We start from the raw sequence: 14,913 nt of genomic DNA, 5'->3' as shown, positions 1-14,913 counted from the left end.
AAGAGTCTGTTGTCTCCCTCTTTAAGGACGAAGGGAATGTCAGTATTATTGCTTTTCAAGCTTCCTGTCCATTATTGAAGTCATCCTTTTCATAATTCAGAAAGTATACAGACAATCTAAAATGCCATATCAATTTTTCACTTCAACGTTAATTGACGATTTGTTTGACTACTCAATGGACAATAAACATGTCCTTTTGGTCATCTCATATGTCAATAAATTTGTTCAAAAAATGATGGAAATTTCACTGGTCATTTCGCTCAGAATTTTGATTTAAAAAAAAAAAAAAGAAACATTTACATGACGATCAAACGGTGCGGATATGCCTTAGAATCATTATCGAATCGTTTGTACTAGGTCTGTTCACCTACACAACTACAAAGAAACATCTCAGTGCAGTTATTGCAACCCTGTAAATTAATAAATTAATATCTGAAAAGACTTAAGCAAATTAAACATCTTACTTATCTGAAAAGACTTAAGCAAATTAAACATCTTACATTCGACACTTCAGTGTTTGCAAGTTGAAATTTGCCCGAATTTTCACTTAAAACATTTTAAATATATGAAAGAAACCGAAAAATACTCCACTACATTATCATCTGTAATTATTTGGTTCTGCAGATTAAAAGAAATATTTAATTACAAGGAATCTCAAAAAACATAAGTGCTTCTCTGAAAATTTGTGATGTATTGATTTTTCGTGCTTAGTTTCGTCTCTCAACAATTGCTTAAATTTTCGGAACTTATTGTTTTGATTTTACTATAATTACAATAATACGTTTATTCATCATACTGTGCAACATCATATGTTGAATATTTCTAAATATTTCTCAACCAATCGATAAATGCGGTAATTTCTTTTTTTTTTTTGTTGCTGAAAGATTATGGTACAACCCTTGGTGATAGTTTTGGATTCGTTAATCAACCAGTAAAGCTGTAGATAATGTATGTAGATCATAATCGTTAATTTTCATTCATTTTTACTCGATTTAATTATGTGACTTCAAATATGCTGCAAATATTCGCGACTTGACCACATTTAGGTAGCTTAATTAAAAATAATTAGGTCGAAACACCACAAAGCCGCTCACAGTTTTGAGATTTGAATGATCTATGAAAGATGTTCACATTTTCGATATGAGATATAATGAACAAATATGGTACTTTAACAAAATTCTGTCAAATACAGTTCTACCATATTTTTCAAAATTATTCTCGACAATCGTTCTGCGAGTCAATCACATTATACTATAATTGATTTTCAAGAATTTATTTATTTCGTTACTCCTAGTTCAATATTTTCCCATTTCTAAATGCACACTTTCAAGTTTAGTAATAAATTTTCTAAATATCAGCTTTACATTTTAAATGAAAACCTATGAGTAAATTCGAATCCTGAAGTATTATTGTTTAATTCATGAATAATACTATTATGCCCAAGTCTCTTTTACACTTCCTACTTTTTCCCAAAGGTTAAAAAAAGGCAATAGAAAGCCTGGAAAGAAAATGATGAGTGTGCTATAAGGAAAGCATATGATGAAGCTGAGAAGTACCAGAGCAGAAGAAGGAAGGTGAGCCAGAAAAGATACCGGACTTAGTAGCGATCGCGTCGAATTGAGTGACGATGAAGATTCCTGAAGACCGGATACAGATACTTCAGAATGATAAAATAAGTCTACTTTTTAGAACTATTCCTTAAGTTTCAAGGACTAAAAAAGAACTCGTTAGAGATAGGAATTGCTGAAAATGTAATACTTCAGTCGGTTCTTTTCTCAGTCTGGACAAAATCGATTATTGCTGTCTGTTCTTCAAACATCACCAGTCTCGTTCCTCACCCACGTAGTCGCCCTTTTGCTTTTCTGCGTTGGAATTAACAATATGAAAGAAAAAAAATCTTTTGAGTCCAGGGGGCACAACAAAATCTATTAATGATAACGCTGAAAATGACGTCACCAGAATTTTAAATAAGAAATGAATAATATAGCTCACAACAGGTATAACTCTCTTTCTCTGTTTAAATTAATTGCAAGTAAAGCCAAACATAGCTAACACTCTGATTCAGTCTTACTATCTAATTCATATTCGTTAATACTGAACACAAATTTAACAAAACCATCGCTTACATTTATTCCCAACTAATGGTATGAAATGAAATTCGTTAAAAGTGTAAATTTATTCAAAAAGAAAATATACAACCGTCACTTATTTGGATGACAGTTGTATTTATATAGAATCAATGTTGGCTGACAAATAAACAGATCCATCTCCTGTGGTAAATGCCGAATTCTATCCTAAACCAATTGACTTAAATTTCAAATTTCACAGAAATTGCTTTTTTCACAGAAATAGGGAGAAATTAATTCATAGGCGAATTAAAATTTGATTAAAAGCACATTTGACCAAATAGCAAACTGCTGAGAAGTAAACTTTATTAAATAATTTACATTAGACATCACTTCTTATACTTCATACTTTCAAAAATTTACTGCACAGAGCTGATCTAGCACTAGACTCAATCCATAGTCTCCAGGAGTTGCATTTTCCTCTATTTTAGATGAAGTACATTGTAAATTACCATTGTAAATTTATTTTTGAACATTTTTCCTATATTATAATGCTGAATCAGTATAATACCAAGCTCCCACTGATTTCTCAATTCTTAGAATAGTCCCTTATAACAATTGTAGATAAAGGATCTAAGAGAAAATTTTTTTACCAGTGTTATTTCATATTTCAAGCAGTCGGAGTCTGAAAATTTGATATTAACGATGATACAAAGACTCTAAGTAAAAAAGTAACATATTAAATTGGCCTATTTTAATGCAGGAAGTTAACTTTGCTTAGTAAAAGAAGACAGTCTTTCAAACAACCAGCACATTTGCAAAAATCAACTGCAAGCAATTTTGAGAACAGACAAGAAAAATTCACTTTTGAAACAGTTCCATATTTTCTTGTTGGCTTCTATTCCCTATTAAGATAATAAAATGATCAATTTTTTAATCTTATTGGCGCTTTCTTCTATTTTGTCAAGTATTTTATGTCATCAGCTAGTACAACAGTGTCATTAATTGAAGCATATTTAGGATATGGAAGGAAGTCTACCATCTTAAACTGCTAATGATACATAGCTCAGCATAGATAAATTTTTACAATCATGGTTAGGTTATCAGGTACTAACTTTGAGAAGGGAAAAAGAATCTTGGAAGAATCAGGATTAAATATTATTATTATTATTGCTGAACTCGATGAAGCTGCGCAGAAGATAGCAAAAGAGGTGGAATAAAGCATAACTCCAAGCAAGATTCGACGACATGATATAATCAACTGTTTTATTGATGAGATCTTATGAAAAGTGATAATCATATGTTTTAGATCAATGTTTTCCAGTCCTCCACTATGGGCTCATAAAAATGCATTGTCATATTGGAAGAGGAAAGAAAATTCCATAAATGCATCTGACCAGTCCGTCGAGAATCAAAAGATGGAGTGATAGGCGTTATTAATGTAAATGTTAAGCAGTATTAAGAATGTCTTACTGATTCCACTTGCAATAAAATAGAAAATTGAAAATTGTAAAAAGCTTTCATTGAAAGTTTACGGAATGGTACTTATGTGATTATTGCTTTTTTTATAGAAATAGGGAGATTATTTACACGTGAAATTACATGTGAAAACACGTGAAATAAGATATTTGTTCAGTGAACATTCTAAATATCAATCTTTTTTAAAGAAGTTGAAAGTTGTTAGGACAATATGGCACTTCCGTTTAGTGTTGAAAGGAAAAAACTGATATAAACTGTACTTTGCACGAATGTTAGAGGAGAAATGCAGTTGAAAAATGTGAAATAGTGAGAAGCTATTAGGGATCATCTCGATTGCATAAATGTTATATGATATATTATAATTACTTGAAAGACTAAGCTTATTTTGCTCTTCATTCAACAACTAAAATTGAAGCGCCACGTGAGTCACGTAGACGTAAAAACTTTGTTTATATATGAACTGGTCTTATCATTGCAGTGTATTTGATGATAATAACATTCGATGATAGAATAGTTTAAGGATCAGGTAAAGGAAGTCAGTGCACTTTCCGAGTTGCAATAAGTGTTTCATAGGTAGGAGATAAGGAGAAGCGTGATAGTGACAAGGAGAAGGACATGAGTGGTAATGATAACGAGCAGAGTAATACCTTCTCCTTCGAACCGTCTTATCCCATTGCTTCAAGAGAAAGCAAATGAACCATCAACCGCACAGCTCACCGTTTCTTCATTCGTCCGTCTCTGTGCGTACTCCATGTTTGCGTGCTGCATGCGTGCGTGTGTGTGTGAAATGTCCGTAAAGGTAGAGGAGGAATGGGTATGAACGACTCGCTCATTGCATTTGCATTCTCTTGCTACTCCTAACGTATTTATATAGCCGCAACACTAAGCGCGCTGAATACCAACTCCAATGCATGCATAAAAACTACGGTGGCGTGCTGGTAATACAACTTCATATCTTCTTTACTTCTCTTCCTTCTTCAGTGACACTTTCTCTCCGATTACTCTCAATCTTGTAGTCAATATATACAGAGAGAGGATTGGAAGCATTGACTGAACGGGTGAGGAAATAGATCTACCTGCACATCTTTTTCGCACAGCACCCATTACACGTAGAGAGAGAGAAAGGAAGAGAGAGTATGTGGATGGATAGACGACGGATGGATGAGTGGATAGGTATAGCGGCCCCCCAGACTGCATAGTGCCGGGGGGCCGTATGACATCAGATGACTTCCAGACGGGAAGCATACAGACTTATGCAAAAACTTCGTTTTTCTTTAGTTGCAAGTGCTACTTGTTCCTCTCTTCTGTGAAGACATGTCCCTGCACGCACTTTCTGCACTGGCACATACATACATACACACTCGCATCGCGTAATGTTTGCATCAGAATTGAGCTGTCCAATGCGATGTGCGAGCTGTCCATAGCGCCGTGTAGCGCAGGTGTCGGTGGCAGCCATACTATGGGCCATTCATCTTGAACTCTGTCCTATCATCACTCCCGTGTTGTAGAATGCTTGTTGTAAAGCCACGTACAGAAGTCAGGGACGGGTGAGGAAAGTGATCGGTGCAGTGCACTGAGTATTGCATATCATCCATCCCGGAACTAGTCTTGGCTTCCTCTTTTCCGCCCTTTTCAATTCTATTTCGGTATATTTAACACTGCTAAGAGTACTTCTTTGACAAAAACAAGCTGACCAACGATTTACAAATGCAACTTCAGTATGTGCCACTTTCTCCAAAGTTTGTAGTACTGTAGTCCCCTTTTACAACTAATCTTCTAAGAAGAGTGCCAAGAATATGATACTTCCACTGATAAGAAGCGAGCCAGATGTGATGTGCATCGAACATTGCTCCAACAATTGTTGCAATAGCATTCCTTGAAATTATACCTATCATTGCTGTTTAGTGCTTATATAATATTTAGTATCACTTTAATTTGTCTAGTTCGCAATAACAATGAAAGTGAAATTATCAAGAGGAACAGTACCTATAAGTAGAATGAAGTTATTTTATTGCAATTTGTTCCAGAATTCAGGTAAATGTTCGCGAAATCTTGGAATGAAGATTTATCATGTTGCACATCATATTAGAATGATATGTCAGTCATCTCAACGCTTACCACCGAAAATCTGGTTTCTATTATAGCATGACATGTCCTGTCGTTCCTCTTCGCACTATGTCCTGAATCTCTCTGTTTGCAGTGTATCTACTGGAAGAAACAATCTTTGACTCACATATATAAAAACATCTGTCAAAAGCAATTTGTCAATGTTTCACTTAAGACCGATCAACCATTCTTTTTCAATGTGTTATTGAAAATTGATACGATGCAAAAATTGAATAGTTTTGTATTTTATGACATGTTCACTTCAAACTGACTTAATTCTATTACAATCTTTGCTAATGATAGTTATATATATACTTCTTATTCTTCGTTTGAGGGATTGATATAGATGAGAAAAACTGACGTTAACGAAACATTCTTTTATCTTGGGTTTATCAAGATTGTCATTTCTCACATATTTTTCCTGTACTCATTAAATATTTGATAATTATCAAGTAATGCATCCTGCCTCCAGTTCATTATATTCACATCTTCTAAAATTCGGCTTACTTTTGACACCTATTTAAAAAATGATGTAGATAATAGGGATTATTACATTCATCATTTAGCAACATGTCTTATATTTATAAACAACATGTGACTTTTTAGGAAATTATCAAGCTTTTATTGATATTTCAAAAGTTTGCTATTGAAGAATGTAAACTTGCTTAAAATTTCAAATAATTCATAAAATTTCAAAAATAATTTTTCTAGGTTTTTTTTAAATAGAAATTCAATTTATGATTTTTTTCATATTAAAATATGATTTTTGTCCTTGAATAAAAGAAATAACTATTTTAAAGGAATAAGTATTTATAATATTTGTAAATGATCTGCAATGAACAACCAAATCTGAAACAAGGCTGCCAAACAATTTGATTAATGAAAGAATAAGAAAATGGACTGACATTTCTCTAGCTGTCCTCTTACATCTAAATCTAAGAAAGAAATCAAAATACCTGCTGAAGTAAAATTTAGATACTTTTAATTTTTATTTGTATTTGGCAAATGATAACATGACTTATAGCGACTATGCAACGATATGGATATCAACAAAGCATATCAACGTGAATTATTGCTATCTCAGAGCTATTGCTATCTCAACGTGAATTATCATCTCGAGTTACGAAATTTGTTGTTATCAATGATGACAATATCTAATGCCAGATGCATCTCTTACTGTTTTTTTGGTCTTTCAAAAAGTCATCTGTTCATTTTGTTTGTATATAAATAGAATCGATAGAAATGATATATTTGATCAAGCTGAAATCATTAAGAAAGAATACATTTCATCGGTCTCGAATTATTTTTCAGTGATATCAAAATTTGAAACAAACAACTTTTATGACAAATCACAAAAAAATTGAAGGAAAGCATTTTTGTAAGTGAAGTGAATGAAGCAACTGCAGTTTTAGTCCTACTAGTTCTGTTTCTATAACTAATCTAATGCTACTCGAATAGTATAAATAAGTAATTTGATTTCTAATGTTCCTATATAGCCAAGGCAAGAGGTTCAATTAATGTATATTCTTATTATTCTTATATACAGCCGATTTGCACATTCAATTCAAGCATAATGTGAATGTAATACTTCAAGTTTATTCTGTTAGCATCCTTCATGCAAAATTTGAAACATTTATAATCTATCATTCTTGTTTAAAAAAAGTAAAAAAACTAACATAAGAAAAAATTTTGTAACACTTCACCTTTATTACTTGATAAACTCATTATTGCTTTATATGTTGAAAATATTTCGCTCGTCGGATAACCACAGTTTGCGTGATGAATTACCGGGATTTTACAGTTAGCATACTATTCAGGCCACAAGCTGATAAGCATTATATGTATATATACATATAATATATATACGATTTTCAAAAACTTAATGTATTTAGTTAATTCTCATTTACTTATATCAGTAGAGAGAATACATAATCAAAAATTTGAAATATTAGCGCAGCTTGGTCTTCGAAAAACCGGAAGAAAAATTTAGTACGCACTAAGTGTTTAGAATAATGCTAATGATTCATCACTATAAACTAATTCCTTATTCCTTTGTTACATCCCATTTTTTTGAAACAATGAATTCTTTATTTAAACCCCAAATAGTAAATGTACATCTATCTTCATTGTTCTTCATTGTAAATATTAATCTGCTAAGCCAACTCACTTCCTACATCCTTAAAAATCTCTTATCAGTTAATATGAAAGGATCGATGGCAGTTTTCTTTTCCTCTACCTAACATTACCATTTATTCCTTCGTTGTTTCAATTATTCGATTATATATTATGTCGATTCATATTTTGAAAGAAAATAAACGGTATCTGAGTCAATCTTAGTCGCAGACAAGAAGCAAAGGGTTCAATTGAAATTCTACAAAAGTAAATCCAGTGAGTTTAACTAACCCAAATCATTAAAATCTTCGGATCAAAACGATATTTCAAATTCACGGTATAGTCACAGTAATGCTCTCTTTATGAACTAATATGCTATTTGGAGAATGTTAGAAGCTATTATCTTTAGTGTAAGTATGAAGAGATAGAAAATTTTTTCATGCTTATTTAAATTCATTTATGATGTAAGAAGCGTCTTAGTTTACCTCTTTTGGCTACATTGCACTAATTAAGACTTCGCCCATCTCCATAAGTAATACTATATCATTGTTGTTATAGATAAAGTTTGCAAGCGCTTTTCTATTCAGCAAGTTTCTTGGTTATTTTAATCTATTTTTGCACTGTATCCTCGATTCCTCGATTTTATTCATTTTCATTCAACAACAGCAGTTTTTCTGGTGATCAAAAAATATTCTTTAATAAATGGAGCACTTTCAAGAAAAGACAACATCGCTCTACGCGTATCTGGGATTAAAGGATGAATACTTTTGATCCTTGCAGCATTTCGAATGAATTTGTTGAAAAATCTAGTTGCAATTATTTCTTCTAAAAGATTTGTTATTTACACGCTAACTTCAGTCTATGAAAATTCAAAGAAGCTTGAAATTTGTTAGCTCAGACACATATAAACATTAAAGCAAACAAGCTTCCATTAAAAAACCTTTCATAAATTCCATTAATTTTTTTGGAGTAAATAGCAATAGAGAAAGGAGCAGATTAATCATCAGATAATAGAAGGACCATTTTGAAAATTTCAATTGATTTTTAAATATGCATTTCAGTTAAAGTAAGTTTAATTTCACCTAAAGCAGAAGCAATTCAACATCAAAATCTATATCGTTAGCATTGTAGACTTGATTAGTTGGTTGGAAGAGAATTGATCTATTTTTTGTAATCTTATTTTCTTTGCTAATTAAGAGAACTAATTTGTAATTTTTCCACATTATTTGATCGGTTTTGCGATGCTATCCCAGTAAAGTAAAAAAAGATCTATATAAATTCATTGATTTATATGTATATATAATTGAGAAACGAATGTTTCGAAAATGAGGTTCGCAAAAGGTGGAATTAATGTTGCATTTAGAGATTAATGTTCAATAAGTCCGGTTACTGATTTTTTCTTGAAATTCTATGTGATCAGGAGTTATTAAATAAATCCAATTTAATATAGTGAATTCCTTCAGCGCTTGTAGAGATAGAAGTATTGAAAAGCATAAAATCAATTTCTTGTTATCTAAAACTTCAAACATTTCCTCGATGAAAATTTATGCCAGAGGGTCATCCTCACTTTACCCTGACAATCCTGATCGTTCTTGAAAATTCACAATATGGTGTTCTAAGTAACACACACAATACACGCAGCAAGTGCACAAGGGAAATAAATCAGAAGAGATAGTTAATTCAGTGAATCGAAAAAACCTAAAAGTGTATTACATGAGTATTATTAGAAGAAATGGGAAATACAAAAAATAGACTGGTCTTAGAATATTTAAAAGTTGTAGGTGAAAAAATAGAAGCGTTATGTTGCTAAATTCTGAAGTTTTTGATGTATCTTCACATAATCTTTTCGTTTGTATTCAGTGAAAAAAAGAAATCAAAGAGAAATCTCGAAAAGGTGGAGGAAATGATTTGCAATTTTCTGAAGTAACCGGACTAATGGGAGGTGTGGAATGGAAAAAGAAGGGATAACTGCCTGAAGGGAAGCGGACTGCACTATTGTTGTGGAGTATGTTGCTCGAAAAATCTCCAAAAATGTACTTTGCTATGTGCAACCTGGCACCGAAATCGAAATTGGACAGAAGAAAAGAGAAAGGGTGGAACGATGGATTCGGGAGTAGAATAGGGATAGAGGACGGGGATTGAAATCTCGCAACTTCTCTAGTCATTCTCCTTCCAGAAGTTGCTCTTCGTTGTGTCGAATATAGCAAAGTAACTTTTACTCCACTTTCTTCTTTTATCTCTCCAAACATTTCTAAGCAAATCTCAAATGTCCTCTACATATTATTCTAATAAGTTTGTTTCATGTTCTTTCAGGAGATCTAACTCCTTCCTATAACGAAACCAGCTTAGCGCAACAAATTAACATATAGCAGAAATAAAATCCAGCTAATGCTATAGCTAATGTATAGCTAGACATGTATGAAACGAAAACCAAAAATAACTCACAAGTTTCCCAGTGAGTTAGCAATTCTGATTTTTTGTACTGAGCTTCGAAGTGAGCCTAGCAGTTTGCCCATTTAAGCAACCAAGCAACTAATTGTTATGCAGCTTCACAAACAATCGTGTACAAATATTGCTGCAAGAAAACTATGAGTAAAACCTGATATTATTGTTACAAACGGGCAGAGTTATCGGAGTTGTCGATTCAGATTTAATATTTATAGCTATCTGCACGATACCTTTCTTTGACACCATTCTTCTCTTTTTTGAACACTTCATAAATCCTTTCACCATATTCTTTTCTTATTCCAGCAATTTTATTTCTATCACCGGTTTATTTCTTTTTTTCTTCTTTGGTTTCTGATTTTCTCATCCATTTTTTTTTATATTCTTAAAATTTCAGATATTTCCTTAACTTTTTGTCAACACATTTTAGGATTGTTTTTTTTAAGACATAAAATAGAGTGAGGAGAAAATAAACAATACCCTTTGAAAAAAGACTTCAAAGATTCTTCGAAAACTTATTGTCCTATGCAGGCTTTGAGCTCTCTCAATTCGTGAGATTTCGTCATCATCTTATCCTCTACACTATTCTAGTAATCTATCAAGGAGTATCATTCAAAACTATGTAATTAGCAATCAGTTACGAGTTTAAAAGTTAATTTCGCTACTGTTCGTTATTCAATTATAATTTCACATAATTTATTAGTGAAACGCAACTATAAATGACAGTAAGAGTGATAATAATGATAATAATAATAGTAATGACAATAATAATAATAATAATAATAATAGCAATAGCAATAATAATAAATAATAATATCAAATAATATGAATAATAACAGTGATAATAAATAATAATAATAAATAATTTTTTCACATTCTCTAAATACAAAATGGAATATAAGAGATAACATTAATCCATATCATTCCATATTGTATCACTTGAATTTTCAAACACTTGAAATGAATTTTGGTTTGATTTCGCTCCATACCGAAAAATTCGTCGACATTTGAGGGACTGTAGTCGAATTGAATCAATTCGTGATAAAGGGGAAACGGTTAAAAGCAAACCACTACGACGCAAACGTTCATGCATAGCTCGATAATTTGCATTTGGTGACTATAAATTTAAATAAAATTTCATTTAGATATCCTTAAGTATCTTCATTTTAACTTAACTAAAATAGAAAAAAAAAAATATACTTGGTTAGCTTACAAATATTCTTAAATCAGAACTGTAAAGCAATAAGTAACCTATTCATTCTTCGTATAAAGAACCTTCTCACCTACTGTTTTAACAAATACAGAAAGTCAGAAAGTCTCACTTCTTCATTATATTCCTGCTTGAACCGCTTATAATGTTCATAAACGATAATTGACATACACATTATCTTCAATTCCGACAAATTCATTTCGTGTGCAAATACCAGGAAATGAACAGTCTTATCCAAGATTAAAGAATTCTAAAACTATCGTGAAAAGCAATGCTTATGATTGCAACTGATATTTAGCTATAAAAACTTAGCTTTTGAATAACTAACATATTCAGACCATGAGAATTCATTAAAGCAATTAATTTTCATACATCATTTTCAACATTTCATAACATTTGCTAAAAGAAAAAAAATAAAAATCTCACTTTCAATAATAGTTTACAAAGGGCACGATGAATAGTATTTCTTAGGGCATCACGATTCAAGGGTTTGAAATGCATTGCTATGTCAATTAGCTCTCTAGCCAATTCCGGTGTCAAATTGTCTGGCATTTCAAATGTGCCCGTAATCATAAATACCAACACCTTAAAATGGAACATTTTTTTTCATGATATCCATTATACAAACATTTTTAGATGGAGACAATTTTTAATATGACATTATCTCTTTTAATGAGGCAATAACTTTTAATTTTAGTTTTTTATAGCAAAGTCGCTAAATGTTAAAAATACCTTGCGAACAGATTCCAGATTGTAATCGGGTACTGACTGTTCTTTGGCCATTAATCCTTCATCATTTGCAGTGAACAGAAAGCGAAAGTAATCAGAGCTTAGGAATAATGCACTTTTCGATATTTTGAGATCACCATCCCGACAATGTATGGTAAAATCGCTAAAAAGAGGTATATACTCATTAAAATATGATTCTGAAAACAACTTTTAATTTTCACTTTACCATATTTTTTTGAATAAGAGGCATCATAATTTTAGGCGTTAATTTTACATTCATTATCGATCCTATTTAAGCATCTACATAGCCAATAAATTAATTATTGCGTCCATTAATCATACTTTCTTATCAATACTAAAGGGAAAACGAAAACATCTTACGCGCTCTCATCGTTGAGAACTTTGAAGCGAAAATCGTTGGTAGTGTCGGCAGGTGGTGCTGGAACCATATTCATCCAATTACTAAAGCCCAAATTAAAAGACTCTGTACTGAAGAGAAGATCAACTGTAATTAAAATTGTTTTCCCTGAAATAATCACACTAATATAGATGGAGATTAAAATAAGGAAAATTATTTCTCGGAGAAATTTCCAAAAAATGGTCCAGAGAACTCGTTAGTATAGGTATAAAAAAAAGCTAAACAATTGTGAGTTCCATACATTCCTGGCTTATTTCGTGTGAACTAGTTCATAAAAAGATTTTTATTGAATACCGCTATTAGATTGATTCGTAAAACACTGTGTCAACAAATCGACAAACTGTGAATCTCTAGGCACTCGAAAGCTATCCATTGATGAAAATGTTGTCACAGAACGTATAGCAATTACAGTTCCTACAGGAAAATGAAAGAAAATATAATGAAGCAATTGGCAAAATCAAATTTCAAATATTTTTTATGGTGTTCGGTTGTCCTCAGAAACCTACACTTTTATTTCAAATCTGAATTTGCAATTAATAAGAACATCTGAAGATAAAGTAGCTGCTTATATAATCCACATGAATTCGTAAATATAGAAACCACTGGTCTTTAATTCAATAGAACTACTTTATTCCTATTTTAATTAAAATAAAATAAAGCAAAAATATAAAGATGGAAAAGAATGTAAAAGTCCACGCATAAATCTCGAAAATTCAATATGCTGTGGAACAAACCGTGGTAATTAGCATCCTCCAGGAGTCTAAACGAAAACTTGCATTCCTTAGGAGACGGATGTGTTGTTACCACCCTACTTTGCTCCAAATATAAGTGTATCCTAGGTCTCGATGGTATACCAAAGTTGGTTCTGTACAAATGTACCATCCTGGAAAGAACTCCATACTTTGTAAGATACCACAAGTAAGATCATGAAGAGTTACTCCGAAAATAGAGGTACAACAAAATTGCCAAAATGAAACTTCCAACAGCATTTGCAAGTAGCAACTTCGCTGTAATTATTTACAAAATACGAAGTTTTATACCACTCATGATTAGCAGTGCGATAATTGGTGCAGAACGTTTCAGTATCACCAAAAACATTGAAGCCATTAACTGGATGAAAAATCTGCACTGGCCAATCATAAATAAATGTTATTTCTGTCGGGTCCTCATTATAAACTTTCACAAGAGATTTCATTTCGCAGAACAGACCCACTCAACCAGCCTAAAAATGTGAGCTAAACTACAAGACACGTATTGCCTGTCTGTTTAATACTTTAAACGCAATCTTCATTTTCTGCATTTATTCAAATTTGAGAAGTATGAAACTTCTGCAATATTCAAGTCAAGCAGATGTATCAAGCATCAGTCGCTGATAAAATCCTTATATTCTTTTTTGAATCTGGTAGCACTAAAAGATACATGACAAAAATGTAAAATATAGCCCAGTTCAAGAAATTCCAACTTTTGCCTGAAAATCGATCGCTTCCTTCTAACGGAAAATCCCATATGCCTAAATACAATGAGTGGTATACAAGCATATTTGCTATCACGAACTATTTTTCGACCTTCGCCAAGAAAACTAAGAGTGGCATTTAGGCTTTTCAAGCCAAAGAAATAAATATAGAAAGAGAAATTTTGTTTAGCACTGAAACAAGTACGTCCAAGTAATTTTTTGCTATTCCAAAATGCAAAGAATTTTAATTTTCTCACATATCTCCAGGAAGACAGTCTTCTCAGCTGTAAAATTTAAAACTTCAGTGTGATTTATATGTCAGTTAATAAAATCTGAATTAATGCATCAATCATCAACCTTTAGCAACTTTAATTCCGATAGACAGAAAGCACACTAAACCCTGAGTTGCTTAATTTTTATAGTCTGGCTTGAATCAAGCAATGTGAACCAAGAAAAATTGAAACTTTTCTGCATTTATTAGAGCCTAAGAGAAAGTAAAAAAATTGAATCAGTGAAAAGATGCATAAGTGTCAAAGCAGAATGTGAAACAATCTCTAAACATGATAAAGGACTAAAGAATAGGTGAGCAAATTAAAACTTTGTTTATTCAAAACGGTTCTCTTAATAATTATTTCTATGACAAAGTTGTAAGGCGACATGAAAGAGATTCATACAGCCATATACTTTGATTGCTAACATCGGTTGGTAACTTTCAAGAATAACTGACTTGTAAATGAAATTATGTATTGTTTTAATGTTTCCAACGAAGCGGACAGTAAGAAACTGTCGCGGCTGATATTTGAGCTATAAAAAATGCTACTGAAAATTTTAATCCAAATGAGATACACATGAAAAAAAAGTCATAATCAATCTGTTCTTTTACACACACATGAGC

General features: G+C 32.0%; 1 protein-coding gene across 2 annotated transcripts; it reads right to left on the bottom strand.

Annotated features, from left to right (window-relative positions):
• Positions 1-11,118: 11,118 nt before the first annotated feature.
• Bm5807 (Uncharacterized protein) lies at positions 11,119-13,760 on the bottom strand (the record flags this gene model as incomplete). 2 transcript variants are annotated; one of them, XM_001895064.1, is made up of 8 exons in its annotated part: positions 11,119-11,325; positions 11,531-11,668; positions 11,845-12,003; positions 12,151-12,310; positions 12,529-12,673; positions 12,860-12,979; positions 13,300-13,448; positions 13,606-13,760. In XM_001895064.1, 8 exons carry the CDS (start codon positions 13,758-13,760, stop codon positions 11,119-11,121), a joined length of 1,233 nt encoding a protein of 410 aa, XP_001895099.1. The 2 variants fall into 2 exon arrangements, with proteins under 2 accessions (XP_001895099.1, XP_042938721.1); XM_043082787.1 differs by lacking the exon at positions 11,531-11,668.
• Between the last annotated feature and the right edge of the window lie 1,153 nt (positions 13,761-14,913).

This window comes from Brugia malayi (genome assembly GCF_000002995.4).
Source record: "Brugia malayi strain FR3 genome assembly, contig: Bm_009, whole genome shotgun sequence".
Lineage (NCBI taxonomy): Eukaryota > Metazoa > Nematoda > Chromadorea > Rhabditida > Onchocercidae > Brugia > Brugia malayi.
The sequence above is the reverse complement of the archived record's forward strand: the minus strand, read 5'-3'. Positions and strand labels throughout refer to the sequence as shown.